The sequence below is a fragment of the Heterodontus francisci genome, chromosome 19 (genome assembly GCF_036365525.1).
Source record: "Heterodontus francisci isolate sHetFra1 chromosome 19, sHetFra1.hap1, whole genome shotgun sequence".
NCBI classification, from domain to species: Eukaryota; Metazoa; Chordata; class Chondrichthyes; order Heterodontiformes; family Heterodontidae; genus Heterodontus; species Heterodontus francisci.
The window spans coordinates 86725028-86745280 of record NC_090389.1 but is presented as its reverse complement, the minus strand read 5'-3'; the positions used below and the strand labels follow the sequence as shown (position 1 = coordinate 86745280).

Below are 20253 nucleotides of genomic sequence, written 5' to 3'. Positions count from 1 at the left end.
AGTTGATGAATTATTTAAGCGAAGTCACTGTGTTATGTTTACTAGAACTCCCCTGCTCTTCATTAAATAGTGCCATGAAATCTTTTACATCCACCTGAATAACTAGATTAAATTTTCATTCAACAGTCAGCACCTTGAACTACCAAGTAGTAGAATGGGGACTGAACGGATAACCCTCTGACTCCAAGACAACCGGGCGACCACTAAGCCAAACTAACACCATCAACGATATTCATCAGAAAATAGTCGAGTGAAAGGAAAAATGTTATTGTTCAAATTTCAATCCCACCTACTTTATACATCTTGTAATGAGTTGCTGATGTAGCCAAAGCTCACTGTACGAAGTCTGAAGTGCAGAATAAGTACTGTTCCAGTTGACATGGCTATTTTTGGGGGATATGTACATGACATCAGCAGATGATACCCAAGGACATAGTTCATTTGAAAAACGAGCCACAATTTTGGGGTGATGCACATATTACATGTTTCCTACTTTACAACAATGACTATACTTCAAAAGTACTTCATTGGCTGTAAAGCGGTTTGAGGCAGGCGGTGGTCACGAAAAGCGCTATATAATTGCAAGTCTTTCTTTCTTTTGACATAACCGAAAGTACAGCGCCAGTTAGCATCAACTCTTGTCCAACTCAGATGAAAATGAAACGTGCTCCTAAGGTAGGCCCAGTTTGACCCTCTACTGATGTGAGGTGTGCAACTGAGGCTACCACAAAGTTACCAAAAGAATTAAACGGCAAGTTAGAACAACAAACACTTTTTACACAAAGGGTGGATTGAGTGTGGAATATTTTGCCACAAACTACTGTCGAAGCAGGATCCACAAGTTCTAGAAAGAGAAATTAGACAGTGGTTTGACAGAGCAGCTTTAAAGTGGAGAGGGAGGATCGGGCTAGGTGTGTCTCGTGGAGGAGAGTAGCAGCACAGACCCGATGAGCCAAGCGGCCTGTTGCTGTGATGGAACATTCTATGATTCAAAGATTTTGGCTGTCAAGTGGAGGTCAGATTTGTCTGACTCCTGGTTTCTGAGCATCATTCCTCTCAAATTCATAAGACTCTTTACACTCAGCAAGGCAGGGAATAGCATTGGTGAATGGAACACTTTCCATTTCAGACACCCAGTCACATAGAAATACATAGAACTTACAGCGGACATTCAGCACAACTGGTCCATGCTCCCACCCTACTTTGTCCAACTCTAATCAGCATATCCCTCTAGTCCTTTCTCCCTCATATGCCTATCTAGCTTCCCCTTAAATGAATCCACACTGCTCACCTCATCTACTCTATGTGGCAGCGAGTTCCACAATCTAACCACTCTCCAAGTAAAGAAGTTTCTCCTGAATCTCTTATTGGATTGATTAGTGACCATCTAATATTAATGACTCTAATTTTGGTCTCCCCTACAAGTGGCAACATCTACTCTACGGTTACCCTATTCAACCCTTTCATGGTCTTAAAGAGCTCTCTGTCAGGTCTAGAGAAAAGAGCCACAGCCTCCTAAATTAAAGTGCTTGAGAGGCCACTTACAGCAGTTAAGATATAATGTGCAGCTCGCTAAGTACTTCCCCAAAAGTGTGCTGCTACAGAAGAGCACGCCCAATACACAAGTACGATGATTTTATTCCCCAATTCCCACACCAGGCATTCTATGGCCTCTCCAAGTGAGATTGCCAGTTTAGTGGTGAATTAAGCTGGATTGAAAACTGCAAAGCTCATTACATGTAGGATCCACACCCATATCCCAGAGGTGAAAGGCCAGTGACTTGCCCAATGAGCCACAAATTCTAAACAGGACATCTCAAAGCGTTTTACAGCCAACAAAGTACTTTTGATGTGTAGTCACTGTGTTGTAATGTTGTAACTGGCATGAAGCTCATGTGGTCAAGCCACCATAAATAATAGGGAGAAAAGGTAGCTAGAAAAGACTTCCCTGGTGTTAAGGTTGTTCACAGAAACAAACAAGCTCATTTAAAAAGCCAGTCACTGCAGAAGATAAAAGGGAAAGGTTAAACACTTCAGTTAGGTAAACGGTTTGTAAAAAGGGCCATTTTTAAGCTTCAGTTTGATAAATTGTTTATAGAAAGAACCACTTTATACTTAAAGAGGCACACTGATTGTTAATACTTGTTTTTTATACCAATTGCAATCATTAGCTGGTCTAACCACATAAAATCTTCACAATTTAACAAATCTGCTAAAATATTAAACAGAGCTGATTGTTTACCCCTTCTTTAAAATGACAACTAATTGTTAGGTTACATAAAGCACAATAAAGTTGTTTCCCCTCCCCAAAAAAAAAACCCTTAGAAAAAGGGGACATTTGCTATTTAAATGGATTAACTTGCAATTTAAACAAGATGTATTCTGCAAATAACATTATATCCCTTATTGCTAAATACATTTCCATTCCAAACCTATTCAAATGTAACAGGCTATTTGGAGTTCAACGCTTGCCCACAGGCAGGGTATACTAAAATGTAAATTAATAAATTAGATAACTACATCTGCACAGGCAAAGAAAAACTCAGCTGAACCCTAAAGGGGCAATTATAACAACAAATTTTGAACTCTGCACATTTGGTCACGCAAATTCAGTAGGACCATGGCAATATCTTGAGAACAATACCACAATTCATCTTTTATATTCTTACAGAAAATATTTTTTAGAACATCTTTAAATCTCTGCATGTACCTTCAGCAGCCTTCAAGCCCTGGAGGTGTTTCATTTTAATTTGTTTCAGAACTGGGAACTCAAAAGTGCAGGGCCTTTTTTTTAAAAAAAAGAATCTAGACTTAACACAGAAGATGGTTTCATTTGGAGCTGAGATCCAGAGATGTATTAATACACACCACTCTGATAGTTTTATGTGTACTCTTCCAAATGAAAACTCAGCTTTCAAAATGAAGGCCTCTACTTTGCAACAAGTACTTGTTTTTCAAACTGAGAAGCCTGAGGTGAAGAACCAAGGTCCATAACGCAGGACACCACCAAGATAGGAAAGAGCAAGAGAGTTAATGAGATAAACCCAGTGGTAGATGCCAAGCTCATGTTTTAAAGGCAGCTGACTCTAAGAGAAAGGAGAGACTGAGGGAGGTTAGGGGCTGTACAGTTTTATAGTCTTAAGAATAAATTAGAATAGGTGATGCTAAAATACAATTAAATGCAGGACGGGAGAAGGGTGGATAGGATGGCACACTTGGAGGTTAGAAGGAATGAGGGAAAGGTTCAGGAGAACAGAGGCAGTGGTATCAATAAAATAAAGACAAGCAGTTTAGAGAGAGCGAAAGATAACAGATGAGGAAAACAGAAGGATGAGGGAGGAGACAGGAAGCTATTGAGGTTAATTGGAGAAGAGAACATAATATAATAGGAGCAAGAGTAGACCATATAGCCCGTCGAGCCTGTTCCGCTGTTCAATATGATCATGGTTGATCTTGGGCTTCAAATCCACTTTCCCGCCCACTTCAATATCCCTTGATTCCCTGGGAGACCAAAATTCTGTCTATCTCAGCCTTAAATATATTTGATGATGGCACATCCCAACCCTCTGGGGCAGAAAATCCCAAAGATTCACAACCTTTCGTGCGAAGAAATTTCTCCTCATCTCAGTCCTAAATGATTGGCCCCTCATCATGAATCTGTGCCCCCTTGATCTAGATTCCCCAGATAGGTGAAACAATGGGGGGAATGTTATGCTCTCCCCCACAGTAGGTTGGAGGTGGAGAGAGCATATAAACAGGTGAGGTGGTGGAGGGGGTGGAACCCTGCCACAATCCCATCTCCGCTGAAATCGTCCAGAACAGGAAGGCCTGTGAACTGTCTTCCCGCCCTGCTGCCTATTGAGGTCCATAACTGGGCAATTAAGGGCCTCATCCCACCGCCGCAATTAGCCGAGCGATGGGCGGCCCCGACGCCACACAGGAAGTACGGCAGGAAAAACAGTGCGGGCTGCTTTCTGGCTCCAGGGAATGCTCCTCGTTAAAAGGTACAATGCCTGAATGAGGGACCTAGCATCGGGAATGGGAGGGCCCACTGAGAGCCAGTCCCCTGTCCTTGCTGCTGACACCCCCCCACCCCACCCCCCACACCACCAAGGCCCCTGCGACCAGCACCCCAACCTACGTGTGGCCTGGGTTCAGCACTGCTCCTGGGCCGTGGGTGGGTGCTCCAACAGCAGCAGCCAGCGCCTCTGTGGTGACGCTGCTCAGAGTGCTGCTGGCCTCTGATTGGCTGGCAGCTCTCAGAGGGCAGGACTTGCGTCACCAGGGCCGTTGATCCCGTGGAAGGCCCAATGTTGTCCAGTTAGTGCCTAATTAGCACTTGATTCAGCAGGCTTCCCACAGAAGAGGCAATGCGGGGTCCCTGTCACTTGGATAAAATCCTGGCCAACGTCTCAGTATCTACCCTGTCAAGTCCCTTCATAATCCTGAATGTTTCAATGTGATTCTCATTCTTCTATACTCCAGAGAATATAGACCCAATTTACTCAGCCACTCATTATAGGACAACCCTCCCATCCAAGGCAACAATCTAGTGAACCTTCGCTGTACTGCCTACAATGCAAGTATATCCTTCCTTAAATATGGAGACCAAAATTGCACACAGTATTCCAGGTGTGGTCTCACCAAAGCCTCATACAATTGTAGCAAGACTTCTTTATTCTTGTACGCCAATCCCCTTGCAAGAAAGGCCAACATGGCATCTGCTTTCCTAATTGCTTGCTGTGCCTGCATGCTAACTTTTTGTGTTCCTTGTACGTGTACACACAAGTCTCTCTGAACATCAACATTTACAAGTCACAGGCCTTTTAAAAAGAAATTCTGCTTTTCTTACAACCAGTGTGAATAACCTCACACTTCCCAACATTATACTCCATCTGCCACCTTGTTGTCCATTTAACCTGTCTATATCTCTGTGCAGCCTCTGTGCCCTCCTCACAGCTTGAATTCTGACCTAGCTTTGTATTGTCAGCAAACTTAGATACATTACTCTAGTTCTCTTCATCCAAGTCATTAATATATATTGTAAATAACTGATCCTCGCTGCACTCCACTAGTCACAGCCTGCCAACTTGAAAATGCCCCATTTATCCCTACTCTCTGCCTCCTGTCTGTTATCCATGTTGATATATCATCCCAACTCCATGAGCCCTTATCTTGCCTATTAACCTTTTGTGTGGCACCTGATCAAATGCCTTTTGGAAATCCAAGTATCCTATATCTACTGGTTCCCCTTTATCTACCCTATTACTTACATCCTCAAAAATGCTACTTAATTTGTCAAACAGGATTTACCTTTCATTAAACCATGTTCTAATCATACTATGCTTTTCTAAGTGCACAGTTAATACTTCCTTTACAATAGATTCCAGCACTTTCCAAAAAACTGATGTCAGGCTAACTGGTCCCTTTTCTCTCTTCCTCCTTTCTTTTATAGTGCTGTTACATTTTCCAACTTCCAATTTGTTGGACCATTCCAGAATCTAGAGAATTTTGGAAAATAATAACCAGTGCATCCACTATCTCTGCAGCTATCTCTTTTAGAACCCAAGGATGTAGGCCATCTGCTCCTGGGGATTTGTTGGATTTTAGTCCCTTGAGTTTCTCCAGTACTTTTTCTCTGCTGATATTAATTACCTGAATTTTCTCACTCATATTAGCCCCTAGGTTACCCTCTATTTCTGCAGCAGGAAGGTAATATATCATACAAAAAGATTATTCTTGCATTCCTTCCAGGAATAAAGGGTTCCTAACATTCAACTTAATGTTGTGCTGCACATTTAATTGCACTAACAGATGGCCTCCTAATACAAACTAATGGGACTACTTCATGCCTAATACGACCAATAAACTCAAGGATTGCCATTTTCTAATCTATTACCCCTCTTCTAAATGAAAATTCTTGGCTTCTGTTTGTTCCTTTTTGACTTGGCTCCAGAACTCTGTACAGGGGACTGCAAATTGTTCTTTTATATTGGAGGCAGGACAAGCAGAGAGCAGCATAACAAAAGAAGAGTGTGGCTACACTTATAGGAAAGAAAAGATTAGAGAAGGAAAGGTTAGAAAAGGAAAGATAAGGAAACCACAAATGCAGGAAATACACAAATCAGTCAAATCTGAGAGTGAGATGGATTAATATTCTGAGTAGGACCCTTCAGAAGAAGTAAATGGAATTGTAATTCATGATCTGTTGAATGGTCCCACCCAAAATATGTTAAACCATCTTTCTCTTTCAGTCACTGACTGACCTGTCAAGGATTGCCATGTTTCTGCTTTAACTAAGCACTGGTTAGGTCTCAGCTGGAGTATTGTGTACAATTGTGGGCACAACATTTTAGGAAGCATGTCAAGGCCCTGGAGAGGGTACAGAGGATGATTACAGGGATGACGGAGTTCAGTTATATGAAGAAGTTGGAGAAGCTAGGATTGTTCTCCTTAGAGCAGAGAAGATTAAGGGGAGACCTTAGAGAAGTATTCAGAATTATGAAGGGTTTATATAGTTTCTTCCTATTTGCTCTATTTCCAGTAAGTTTGTAACCACAGAGGGTTATTATTCTACTCTATTCTATTCTACTCATGTTCGAGGGATCGACAGGCCACTGAACAACAAGGGACCTTAAAGCTATGAATTCTCACCCGATACACACTCTCAAGGATTCACTGAATAGCAACTGAGCACACGAATAGCAACTGGAACACACGACCTGAAAGTGCGGTGGAATCAGATTCCACAGCAACCTTCAAACTGGACATGTACTTGAAGAGGACTGATTTGCAGGATCATGGGAGAAAAACTGAGCAGAGGGACTAATTGAGATAACTCTTTCAAAGAGCCGGCACAGATATGACGGGCTGAATGGCCTCCTGTGCTCTATCATTCTCTTCCATGAATCTAAGATTAGAACAGTTGCGAGAGTGACGTAAATGTTTCTCTTTCAAATTATTTAGCTGCTTCTCTTCTAAAAGAGATTATTGATTCTGATTCCACACTATTTCCAGTAATGCATGGTATAAAAGAAAAAGTTCTAACCCTTCTCTTCGAAATACTTTGTGAAGAAGTAAGCTCAGAGACAAAGGGCCTGAAATTCTTTCAATGAAAAAGCCAATTTTTCTCCATAAGTAACAGCCGTTAGAATGATAACACATAGCTTTGGATCATATAGTATCGAAAAATGTGATTTCATTAGCAGCTCATCAAATATGGGAAAAAACAGCCATTCCCTTATTTTCCACATAGAGGAATTTTGGTCTATGTTCAAAAATTGTAACAGGCTTCATAGTGAGCAACAAAAGCAAATGGAATAATATTGAAATGAGGCAGCAAAATTTGGGAATTGCACATTTTAGCACCACACACATAATGGACTAGATTTTACCAAGCCCTGGACGTTAGGTTTTGTGGTGGGGAGAGCCGAACGATGGGCCTGGCTGCGGTCTGCCATGGAGGCTGACGCTGGGAGGACCCGGCCGATCCTCCCGGCACCGGCGAGGCTCCGTGGTGGCCCACGCCCTGGCACAGATTTAAATGAACTTGCCTTCAATCTACCGGGCCTGTCGCGATCTTCGACCAGCACTCCCGTGCCTTCAATTCCCGGTCGGGGGAAACTGGCGTGACACTGGTGGGGTGGGGGGGGGGGGAGGGGGGAGGAGGAGGAGTGAAGATTTTCAGTGCGGGGGGTGGGGGGGGTGGGGAGAAGATGGGGTCAAATGAACGTAATGGGTCTCAAGGATGGTGGGAAGGGGTGAACTTTAAACTTTGTGCAGTCTGGGGTGGCAGGGGGAAGGTCAGATTTAAGCGGCGTTAAGAAATTTATTTCATAAATTTTTTGGGGTGGGGGGTGCTTCCTTAAAAATTCAAATTGACCAGTAGACTGGCTGCCCTTTAAAATTGGTGCCAGTGCCTGTGCAAAGGCAGCTGACGCCATTGCCGGGGACGGACATTCCGTCACCTTCATGAGATTTTTGGGTGGTGGGGGGGGGGGGAACAGGCCGCTCCGGCTATTTAAATGAATCGGCGGCTCTTAGGTATGCAGCCCACCATTTTTTGAGCTCGCCGCCCTTAAAATCCAGCCCAATGGATCAGCATCCTAGAACAGTTCAATATTATATTTTGCTGAAATTCAAGATTAGTGTAGTTTAAAACAGGGTGTCCAAGCCACCCTTCTTAAGCCACAAAGCTGTGCAATATGTTGAACACCACTTAGAAGAAGCACAGAGGATAGAAAAAGGCACAGAATGTACTCTGGGTGGGTAACTTCAATGTCCATCACCAACAGTGGTTCAGTAGTACCACTACTGACTGAGCTGGCTGAGTCCTGAAGGACATATCTGCCAGACCGGGCCTCAGCAGGTGGTGAGAACCAAGAGGGAAAAATTTTCTTGACCTTGTCCTCACCAATCTACCTGTCACAGATGCATCTGTCCATGACAGTATTGGTATGAGTGACCACTGCACAGTCCTTGTGGAGACAAAGTCTCATCTTCACCCTTCATCGTGTTGTGTGGCAGTACCACCGTGCTAAATGGAATAGACCGAGAACAGATCTAGCAGCCCAAAACTGGGCATCAATGAGGTGCTGTGGGCCATCAGCAGCAGCAGAATCGTATTCAACCACAATCTGTAAGCTCATGGCCCGGCATACCCCCACTCTACCATTACCATCAAGCCAGGGAATCATCCCTGGTCCAATGAGCAAGGTCAGGAGAGGTATAGAATATAAGAGCAGGGAGGCTATGCTGGAACTGTATAACTCATTGGTTCGGCCACAACTTGAGTACTGTGTGCAGTTCTGGTCACCTCATTACAGAAAGGATGCAATTGCACTAGTGAGGGTACAGAGGAGATTTACGAGGATGTTGCCAGGACTGGAAAAATGCAGCTTTGAGGAAAGATTGGATAGGCTGAGGTTGTTCTCCTTGGAATGGAGGAAGCTGACGGGAGATTTGATTGAAATGTACAAAATTGTGAGGGGTCTGGATAGAGTGAATGTGAAGGGCCTATTTACCCTAGCAGAGAGGTCAGTGACTAGGGGGTATAGATTTAAAGTGATTGGTAGAAAGATTAGAGGGGAAATAAGGAAATATTGTTTCACCCAGAGGGTGGGGGGGGGTCTGGAACTCACTGTCTGAAAGGGTAGTAGAGGTAGAACCCCTCAACTCATTTAAAAAGGTGTCTGGAAATGCACCTCAAATGCTGTAACCTGCAGGGTTACAGCAAATGCTGGAAGGTGGGATTAGGCTGGGTGGCTCGTTTTTCGGCTAGCACAGACACAAAGGGCCAAGTGACCTCTTTCTGTGCTGTAAACTTTCTATGATTCTAGGAGAACATGCCAGAACAGTGACCAGGCATAACTAAAAATTAGGTGCCAACCTGATGAAATTACACACAGAACTACATGCATGCTAAACACCAGAAGCACTATAGGCAGAGCTAAGCGACCCCACAACCAATAGATCAGATCAAAGCTTTGCATTCCTGCCACAACCAGTTGTGAATGGTGGTGGACAATAAAACAACTGACTGGAGGAGGCGGCTCCACAAACATCCTCATCCTCAATGATGGGGGCCCAGCACGTTAGTGCAAAAGACAAGGCTGAAGCATTTGCAAACAACTTCAGCCAGAAGTGCACAGTGGATAATCCATCTCAGCCTCCTCCTGATGTCCCAGCATCACAGATCCCAGCCTTCAGCCAATTTGATTCTCTATATGTCATATCAAGAAACAGCTGAACGTACTGGATGCAGCAAAGGTTATGGGCCCTGACAACATGCCACCTATAGCACTGAATACATGTGCTCCTGAACTAGCTGCGCCCCCCCAGTCAAGCTGTTCCACCACAGCTACAACACTAGCATCTACCCAACACTGTGGAAAATTGCCCAGATATGTCCTGTCCACAAACAGCAGGACAAATCCAATCTAGCTAATTACCGCTCCATCAATCTACTCTTGAACATCAGCAAAGTGATAGAAGGTGCCCATACAACCATTCAAATTACGAGCAGAAGTAGGCCATTCAGCCTGTCGAGCCTGCTCCGCCATTTAATATCATGGCTGATCTGCCTTTGTCTCGAATTCCACACTCCCATCTACCCCAGTGTCATTGACAGTACAGTCAAACAGCACTTACTCAGCAATAACCTATTAACCGATGCCCAGTTTTGGTTCCTCAGGGTAGTGTTCTTCACTGCTTCATCAATGGCCTTCCCTCAAACGCAAGGTCAGAAGTGGGGATGCTCACTGATGATTGCATAGTGTTCAGTACCATTTGCAAATCCTCAGATACTGACGTAGTCCATTCCCACAAGCAGCAAGACCTGGACAACATTCAGGCTTGGCTGCTAAGTGGCAAGTAACATTCGCACCACACAAGTGCCAGGCAATACCCACCTCCAACAAGAGAATCTAACCATCTCCCTTTGACGTTCAACGGCATTTCCAGCACTGAATCCACCACCATCAACATCCTGGGGGTCACCATTGACCAGAAACTGAACTGGACTAGCCATATAAATACTGTGGCCACAACAGCAGGTCAGAGGCTGGGAATTCTGCAGCAAGTAATTCAACTCCTGACTCCTCAAAGCTTATCCACCATCTACAAGCCACAAGTCAGGCGTGTGATGGAATACGGTCCCTTTGCTTTGATGAGTGCAGCTCCAACACTCAAGAAGCTCAACACCATCCAAGTCAAAGCAGTCTGCTTGATCGGCACCCCACCCACCAACTTAAACATTCACTCCCTTCACCACTGGTGCACAGTGACAGCCGTATGTACCATATACAAGATGCACTGCAGCAACTCACCAAGCCGCCTTCGACAGCACCTCCCAAACCTGTGACCTCTACTCCCTAGAAAAACAAGGGCAGTAAACACATGGGAACATCACCACCTGTAATATAAGTTCCCCTTCAAGTCACATCCTGACATGGAAATATATTGCCATTCCTTTATTGTCACTCAGTCAAAATCCTGGCACTCCCTCCCTAACTGCACCGGGGTTTACCTTCATCATATGGACTGCAGCAGTTCAAGAAAGCAGCTCACCACCATCTTCTCAAGGGCAGTTAGGAATGTGAAATAAGTGACAGCCTTGCCAGCAATGCCCGTATCCCATGAACAAATAAAAAGAGATAAGTTCAACAATTAATGGCATCTAGGAGTCTCCGAAATTCATTCACCAACCCCACATTTTCCTCTTTTCCTCTTCAAAGAGCATCAATTCTCCACAATCACCAGCAGCCTTTCACTACCTCGTCCAAAAGACTATTCTACTCATGTACGAGGGATTGACAGGCCACTGAACAACAAGGGACCTTAAAGCTATGAATTCTCACCCGATACACTCTCAAGGACTCACTGAATAGCAACTCAGCGTGGCTGAGGAACACTAGGGGAAGGGCAATTATAATTTTATTTGTTTATAAATGAAGTAAGACAGCATGAAGCAACAACTTGTAAAACGGGCACATCGCTCTCTCTCTAACAAATTCCGATGAAAGCTCATTGACCTGAAATGTTAACTCTGTTTCTCTCTCTATAGATGCTGCCAGACCTGCTGAGTATTTCCAGCATTCTGTTTTTATCTCTCTCTCTCTCAGGGTGCTATCAAACTTCAGTTTTCTTTAAATTCTGTATTTGCTGTTTTGCCAACACATTCTTTTTGTTGCTGAACTAAAGATTTTCTGTATTGTTTTTCTTTAAATAGCCAACACTGCATTTCAGAGTAAAAGCAAAATACTGCAGATGCTGGAAATCTGAAATAAAAACAAGAGATGCTGGAAATACTCAGCAGGTCTGGCAGCATCTGTGTCGAGAGAGAAGAAGAGTTAACGTTTCAGGTCACTGACCCTTCAATAGAACTGGCAAAAAGGTCTGATGAAGGGTCACTGACCTGAAACGTTAACTCTGCTTCTCTCTCCACAGATGCTGCCAGACCTGCTGAGTATTTCCAGCATTTCTTGTTTTTATTACTGCATTTCAGAAGTTTGGGGGTGTCAATATTTGCCAGAGCAGGGGGCACTACACAACAGTGTAGAGCGCACTGAGCGAAGATTCAGAAGCCAGACCAAATAAGCGAAGACTTGCACACTGGATCCACAAACTTTAGAGAAGTCACAAGGACATCCCAAGGGGTTCTGAAAGATAATCACATTTGTCACTGTATGGCTGCAGAGTCCAGAACATGAGGGACATAACCTTGAAATTAGAAAAACAGAATTCTCAAGATACTGTCAATACATAGGAAAAGGAGTTAGTCATTCACCCTCTCAAATCTGTTCTGCCATTTAATTAGATCATGGCTATTCTTAATTTTAACTCCATCCACCCAGCAGAGAGACCCAACACGAGTGTCACCAGATGTACGATGTGGGGTTACCTTGTATTCTCCAGTGTCTTCTGCATTTTCTTCGTCATTCTGTCTATCGCCACTTGCTTCTTTGCCTCTGGTAGGAGGTCGATCTTGTTCAGGATCACCACCATCCGGGGACACGTAATTTCGCCAATCACCAGACATTCTGCTGACTGTGTCTGCATCCCCTTTGTCACATCAACTACCAGCATCATCAGATCGATGATCTGGGAACCTGCAAGACAACATAACATTTCATTTCAGACTTGGTTGAAGCAATTTGAAACTTTTCAATGGCAAGCAAAAGAAAATAAATTACTGATTAGCATTTGCACTTTCCACTCAGAAAACTTATACATTATGTAAATTCATAAGCACAATATAACCCACTTGATCCTAACAAGGATAAATCACATTTTGCATCTTTACAAATAACGCAGCCACCTTTATTCATGGCGTGAACCCATTTCATTAGGATGTGCCTCTTGAAACAGAAGGAATTATTTTAACCTAACTAATTGGACGGAAAATCCACAGGAATGGTTGGAACTTCAATTGAAAGGAAAATCGAACTGGGTGTAGAACCAGAGTTGCACCCAATCCTGTTAGTTTCCTGACGGGCGGGATCAGTTAAAATTGACCCATACTGTATGAAGGAAGATGAATGGATTTTAAAATGATCTCCCCAATCTGCAAGTAAGATATCAATAAGAAAGACTTGCATTTATATTGTGCCTTTCAAAACCTCAGGACATCCCAAAGTTCTTTACAATCAATGAGGTATTTTTGAAGTGTAGTCACTGTTGTAATGTAGGAAACACTGCAACCAATTTGCACACAGTAAACTCCCAGAAACAGCACTGTGATAATGACCAGATAATCTGTATTTGTGATGTTGATTGAGGGATAAATATTGGCCAGACCACTCAGAAGAACTCCCCTGCTCTTCTTCGGAATAGTGCCATGAGATCTTTTAAGTCCACCCGTGTGCCCAGCAAGTTTATCCAGCTGAATGTTGCCAACAAAGTCCAAGATTCAATCTGAGCAGGCCGGCAGCTGGGATTCTACGGGTTAGAGGAGGAGAAATCCAGGCAGGGATCCTGCTTTTTGCACTTGTTTAAGCATCAAGCAAGGGACAAGATTGGACTCAGCTGTGATATCCACTGTGGTCAAATGACTCGTCGACCCTTACAATTAAGGTTCGTGCATGAGGGAGCCAAGTTACTGCAGTACCACACAAAGCAAGAGCTAGCATCTTCAGGAGAGCAGTGGGGGGGGAAATTGATGCCAGAAAAAGAGGATATGCTGATAGGGTGAGATTAAGTGGAATGTATGGAGGCTCTTGTGGCACATAAATGGAGCGGTTCGGCCAAATGGCCTGCTTCTGTGCTGCAAGTTCTATGTAATTATAAAGAAAAAGAACAGGGAAGCACGACAATACTGAAAGTTGAAGCAGTCCCATGTAGTGCCACAGAGCTGTGAGATACAGATTCCTGTTCCTTGAACTCCTGAAAACCTACAGCCTACAAAATAAGAAAGTTGCATCTTCAAACGATAGGAATAATTTTATTGTACACAAACCACAGTCAAATAGAACAGAAGTGCAATGAAAGGAGCTGTAATACTGAAAGAACGTTCAGAGAAAAACATGTTAGAATTTGATCCTACAGGACTAATTAATACATGTCGAGTTGCTTGGAAGAGCACCAGCTGTTTCCTGTTGTGCATCAAATCATGTTGATAATCTCAGGAAGGGTTAAATTTAACTGCACATAAATCATTGCTGTTTTTAGAAGCAGGACTGTTGGAACCAGTTCACAACTGAATACACCCGGCAATATTTTTCCAAGTGCTTCCTCGCTGTTTCGCATTCATAATAAACCAGTTAAGGTGAAGCAAGCTAGAGAGCGATCGGATCATCACCCAACACAATGTGCACTATAAGTAGCAGGCGCAAGAAGCTCCCAAACAGACAATGATAAATTTAACAACCTGTGCTGACACTTTCTGTCATCAAAAAAAAAGTTATTACTGTAGAATATACTTTTTATAGTAAGTGAATAGCAAAAGCTGGTATTTATACACACCTTTACCATAGTAAAATGTCCCAAGGTGCTTCACATGACTGTTATCAAACAAAATCTGACACTGAGCCACAAAAGGAGATATTTGGGCAAACGACCAAAAGCTTGGTCAAAGAGGTAGGTTTTAAGGAGCGACTTAAAGGAGGAGAATGAGGTAGAGGGGTTCAGGGTGGGAATGCCAGAGGTTAGGGCCTAGACAGCTGAAAGCACGGCTGTAAAATGATGGAGCGATTAAAATCAGGATACACAAAATACCAGAACTGGAGGAGTGTAGGGGGCTAGAGATGATAGGGAGGGATGAGGCCATGGAAGGATTTGAACACAAGGATGAGTATTTCAAAAAGAATCGAGGCATTGCTGGAACAGAAGGCAACACAGGTCAGCGAGCATAGGGGCAGGTGAACGGGACTTGGTGTGAGTTTGGATACGGAAATGCATCACTTTTGAAAAGAAATGTCAATGTCTGCGTGGCAAATGATTATGTTCTAATTTGTACAGTGTTTGATAGTCTCAGAAACGCAAGACACCATTAGGACCCTGGACCCCTCTTTAAAAATTTAGTGAAGTTCCCACGATGCACACAATTGAGAGCACTGGAGATTTCTGAACGGGTTGGCTCAGTTGTATGCTGCCTTTTACCCTGAGGCATCATGCAAACAATCTAATTTTTAAAAGGTTACAATGTGTGTAGAGTTAACCAATCTCAGTGTGGTAGGCAGGCACTACAATCAGATTCAGTGCCCAAAAGGTTAGGTATGTGCTCCAGTTTAAACTCCCACAAAAAATGGAAAGTACACTGGAGAACAGAAGATGTCACTGAAACAGTGTCCAGCACTGAAACCCACAACCTAGAAGCATGAGGGCAGCAGGTGCTCGGGAACACCACCAGCTGCAAATCCCCCTCCAAGTCACACACCCCATCCCAACTTGGACATGCATCAGCTGTTCCTTCATTGCCACTGGGTCAAAATCCTGGAACTCCCTAATTAGCAGCACTGTGAGTGCATCTTTACCACATGGACTACACAGTTCATGGCAGTGACACATCACCACCTTCTCAAAGGTAATTAGGGATGGCAATAAATGCTGGCCTTGCCAGCAATACCCAGCTCCCGAGAATAAATAATAAAAGTCAAGAACATGAAGGATAGAAAAAAATGTATTAACATACTTTTTAAATGCTAATAAATCAAGTGTAATAATCTATACAATAAACAACATATGCTAGGGTAAATTCCACATATACTAGCCAGCCTCCAGTACCTTTCCCAAGTGTCCATTCTAACTCTACTGTGCCTCTGGGACTCCCCAGTGACAATATGTGAGCTTTGACTGCCATGTGGAAAGATCCTTACTTTAGAAATCCAAGGTGAAAACTACTTCTGATAAGTTGCTGTCGTCGCTACTGTAATGCACTACGATGTTCGTCGTTTAATGCTCAGTTGTGGAGGAGATGAGATCTGATAACCATTAGAAAATATTCCCCAAGAAGAAAAATCACAATTTAAGTTGTAGCATGAACTTTTATTTACTCGTTACTGTATACTTTTTTTATATACTGTTTTCATATACTTGTTATTGTATACTTTACTGATGGTTTATAAGGCCTGTGTTCTCAGCATCTTGCTGTTTGGCTGTGAAACACGGGCAACTTACAAGAAGCTCAATAATTTCCATCTTCATTGTTTGTGGCACATTATGGATATATCCTGGCAGGACAAAAATCACAAAATGCGGCAATCCTCTCAAAGGCAAAGCTCCCAAGTGTGTTGGCATTAATCAAACAGAGGCGGCTTCAGTGGATCAACACGTCTGCAGGATGGAAGACGGTCGCGCACCCAAGGACCTTCTGTATGGTGAGGTAGGTGGGGCCAGATGACCAGTAGGGCGCCTAAAGCTCTGCTTCAAGGATGTTTGCAAGCTTGACATGAAGGCCCTAAATGTCGACTATTGCAACTGGGAGTCACTAGCTGGCGAAAGACTGACATCCTGTGGACTGGTGTGTACTATCATAACAACCAGTTGCTACAACAGCTTGGCAACAGGCGCCAACATCAAAAACAACAACTCACAGCGTCACTTGGCAGCTTCACTTGTGCCTTCAGCAAAGGTGCACCAAGGGAAGACACCTCACCTAAATGGATTGTTTGCTGCGTGTCCATCATCTTTCGTAGATGGAAGGATGCCAACCAACTCAGAGATTTTAAGGCTCTTCAGAATGAGGGATGCTCAATCAGACCCCACCCCATGAAAATACTGACTCTCACTGGGGAACCATTCCACAAGGTATCAGAAGTTCTCCAGTTTTGCCCAAGTATCCAATTTTTGCATGACTATCTGCACTCACTCACAGCACCGATTCTGGGTAGCAATCAGGAGTGGGAACCTCTGGCTGATTTTCTTTATTCCTTCGGCCAGCCTGGTGCACTGAGACTAATTGTAATATCCCTAAAGACAGCACTGCTGAGACCAGCTAATGCAGGTGTCAAACTTTTCTAAGGAATTATATAAATGAATGAACGAGAAAATGAGAACCCAAACACCTGGCGCTTCATGGGCCTAGACTCCCTATACTGCTTGCACTTAATTCTGCACTTAACTTCCAAAGCATGTGACACTACGTCAACTGGGCTTTCTGTGCTAAAGTCTAATAGGGCATGTAATGCAGATCTTCTTACCTTAGTGGCAACCTCCAAAAATAAAAACGGCAGTACAAATCAGAAAATGCGAAGAAACAAACAGCAGGGAAAATAAAAATCAATAAGTGAGTAACTGAACGAAAATAAATTGATTGGCGTCAGGAAGCCCTTCAAAGGGCCAACCTACAGGCTTGTTTTACCATGGAGGTCTCTCTCGCAGGCCAAACATGGTTATGTGCGTGCTGTGATGCGTCAAACCTTGATGGGATAAAAAGATTTACTGTGAGAGGGAAAGGAAACTGATCCCAGATGAGAATTCTGGAATAGATAAATAGAACTGCTCCCAAAACCAGGACCAAGGGTAGACATTTGCAGCACAGACCTTTTGTGTGTTTTAACATTTCTATTGAAGTGTTTGTTTATCAGAACATGATCATACATAAGATGAGATTTTTCCTCAATGGCATTCTGTCAAATAAATCCCAAAATCATTTTTCATTAAATTACATGATAGTGTTCACTGTTCATCAAGCCATATGATTCAATGGCAGCAATTTGTTGTCCATATTACATCAATTCCATAGACACAGTAAGAAATCCTCTTTTCTCCAACACTAACAATGCTTTTGAAGTGCAGTCACTATTATTATTTAGGCAGAAGCGGCAACCAATCTGCACAGAGCAAATAATGTTAATAACCAGCTGACTTTTTATTGGAGGTGTTGGATGAAGGATAAATGTTGGCAAGGAAACATTTCAAGTAGCGCCACGGAATCTCTGACATTCCTGCAAGGCGGCAGACAGGACTTTGGTTCAATGTGTTAATCCAAGGCTTTGCCCCCTCCTCATCTCTGTAACCTCTTCAAGCCCTACAACCCTCAGAGAACTCTGCATTCCTGAGAGTCTGGCCTCTTGAACATCCCCAATTTATTTTCCAGCACCACTGACAGCCATGCCATCAGCTGTCTAGGCCCTAAGCTTTGTAAATCCCTCCCTAAACCTCTTCACTGTCTACCTCTATCTGCTCCTTGAATTCGCTCTTTAAAAACTTACCTTTGTCACCTGTCCAAATGTCTTCATATGTGGCTCATTATCAGCTTCTGTCTGATAACCTTCTGTGAAACACCTTGGGAATGCTTCAGGCACTATATAAATACATGCTGTTGTTGAAAAACAGAAACTCCAACAAGACAACATCCCCTCAGAACTGCACTGAAGTGTCAGTCTAGGTTTTCTCAACTCCTGGAGCAAGATTTGAAGCCATCACCTTCTGACTCAGAAATGAGAGTGGCACCAACAGAGCCAAGTTGACACTTTGACATCAATCATCAAGCATGGTCAGGCAAGAAATTTAGCCCATTAAAAATAACCACAGTACCTACAGAAAGTCACATGTGGAAATTCTGGTGGAAACCCATGTCCCACCATACTGTAATAGTACAAGAATATAGAGGTCAATACCCAATACCACACAAAAATAACTATTTAATTCCTAATTTTCCTTCATCCTCTATTGAAGGTGCTGATTCATCTCTCGGTACAAGCTCACTGGTCCCAAAAGTCTTACAGTACTTCACCTAAGTACTCGGTCTTCATGCGTGTGCCTGAAGAGTGTCAGCAGCCTATTCCACTGAAATCTTGCCCTCACCCGAGATCTACCTATGCATTCTGTAGCAGAAATCGCTGGTTAACAAATAAGGACAGGGACCCTCTTTGAATGTTCCCTTCCCTAGCCCAGGACCTGGAGACCATTTCCATTGTCTTCACTGCTGATGCTGCCCAAACTGAGATCAATTAACACCGGGATTAGCAGAAGTCGAAGCTGGGATCCTTCATACTTTGTATGATTCAGACTCTCAATACACCCTTCACAGTATGCAGTCTTATAATGCCTACAGAGCTAGGTTTCCCCCTCACTGATTCCCTGCGGAAGGAGTTTTGTTAAATAAAATCACAACTAACTTACAAAATTCATTTCACATTCCTTGTCATTTATTTTGCTGTTTATTTAAGTTATGTGGTAAACTGAACTGCTATCATTCATCTGTTGAGCCATTAAGCAGTTCCACAACACAATCTTCAGTCAGTACCCTTCACCTCTGCAATTCAGCTCCTTTGTCCATTTTTGCAGCGACTGTAATGAGGTCTGAAGCTGAGTGGCCCTGACGAAACCCAAACTGAGCATCGGCGAGCTAAAGGCCTGCTACCCGACCCGAACCCGACGAAATGTGTCGGGTTCGGGTCAGGTCAGGCCCATCTTCCGGTTCCGACTTTCGGGGTCAGATCGGGCACACACAGTAAGTGCTCTGCTGGTAAGTATTGAAAATTGTTTTAAAAACTTACCCGAACTGGGAGTCTGGGACGAAACTGAGTCTGCGCAGTGAGCAAGTGACGACACTATGACATCATCACGCATGCGCTACAGCTTCATGGAGTTTCCCAGTCAGAAGGCAAGTAAAGGGGATGGTCGGGGTCGGGCTCAGGCTCGGGGCAAAATCGGAGGGGCTCGGGCCCGTTGTGGTTTGGGTCGGATTCTTTTTCCCAACCTGAGCAGGCCTTTACGGTGAGCAGGTTATTGCTGAGTAAGTGCCTTTCATGACCTCAAGACATCTCAAAGTGCTTTACAACTAATTAAATGCTTTTGAAGCGTAGTAACAGTTGCAATCTCGAAAAATGCACAAAACAATTTGTGTACAGCAAGCTCCCACAAACATCAATGAGATAATGGTCAGATAAGCTGATTCAGTGATTCACATTCTATGATTGTTGACACAGAGCTTCACTTTGTAACTGGCTGTACTTTCTCACCTGGCACAATGCTGGCACTGGGTGCAAAAAGCAGAAAGTACTCCATTCCCTCTGGATTTCTTTGGCTCCGATTCTTTACTATGTTGGGCACACATTGCTAACACATGCTGAATGACATTCAGGTTCATGCACAGTCATTTTCTGCTTTTAAGTTACTGGCTGCAGTTTGCTTCTCCATAATTACATGATGCTTGCTACTTGCTCCATTTATTTGCTTTGGAACTCTTGTGTGCGATATGGGATCTGATCCCAACATTATATATGAATGAAAGATTTAATCAGGTGCTATACCCCACCAAACTAAATCTCCAGCCCAAACAATAACTGCCACTTCAGTTGTGCCAACCAT

At 43.4% G+C, this 20253-nt stretch overlaps 1 protein-coding gene across 1 annotated transcript in view; it reads right to left on the bottom strand.

Moving 5' to 3' along the window:
• eefsec (eukaryotic elongation factor, selenocysteine-tRNA-specific) overlaps positions 1-20253 on the bottom strand; it is a 447758-nt gene that overhangs the window by 322055 nt on the left and 105450 nt on the right. The window contains exon 2 of the mRNA XM_068052161.1: positions 12401-12608. Coding sequence (XP_067908262.1) covers positions 12401-12608 — 208 coding nt within the window. The remainder of the gene's footprint in view (positions 1-12400; positions 12609-20253) is intronic.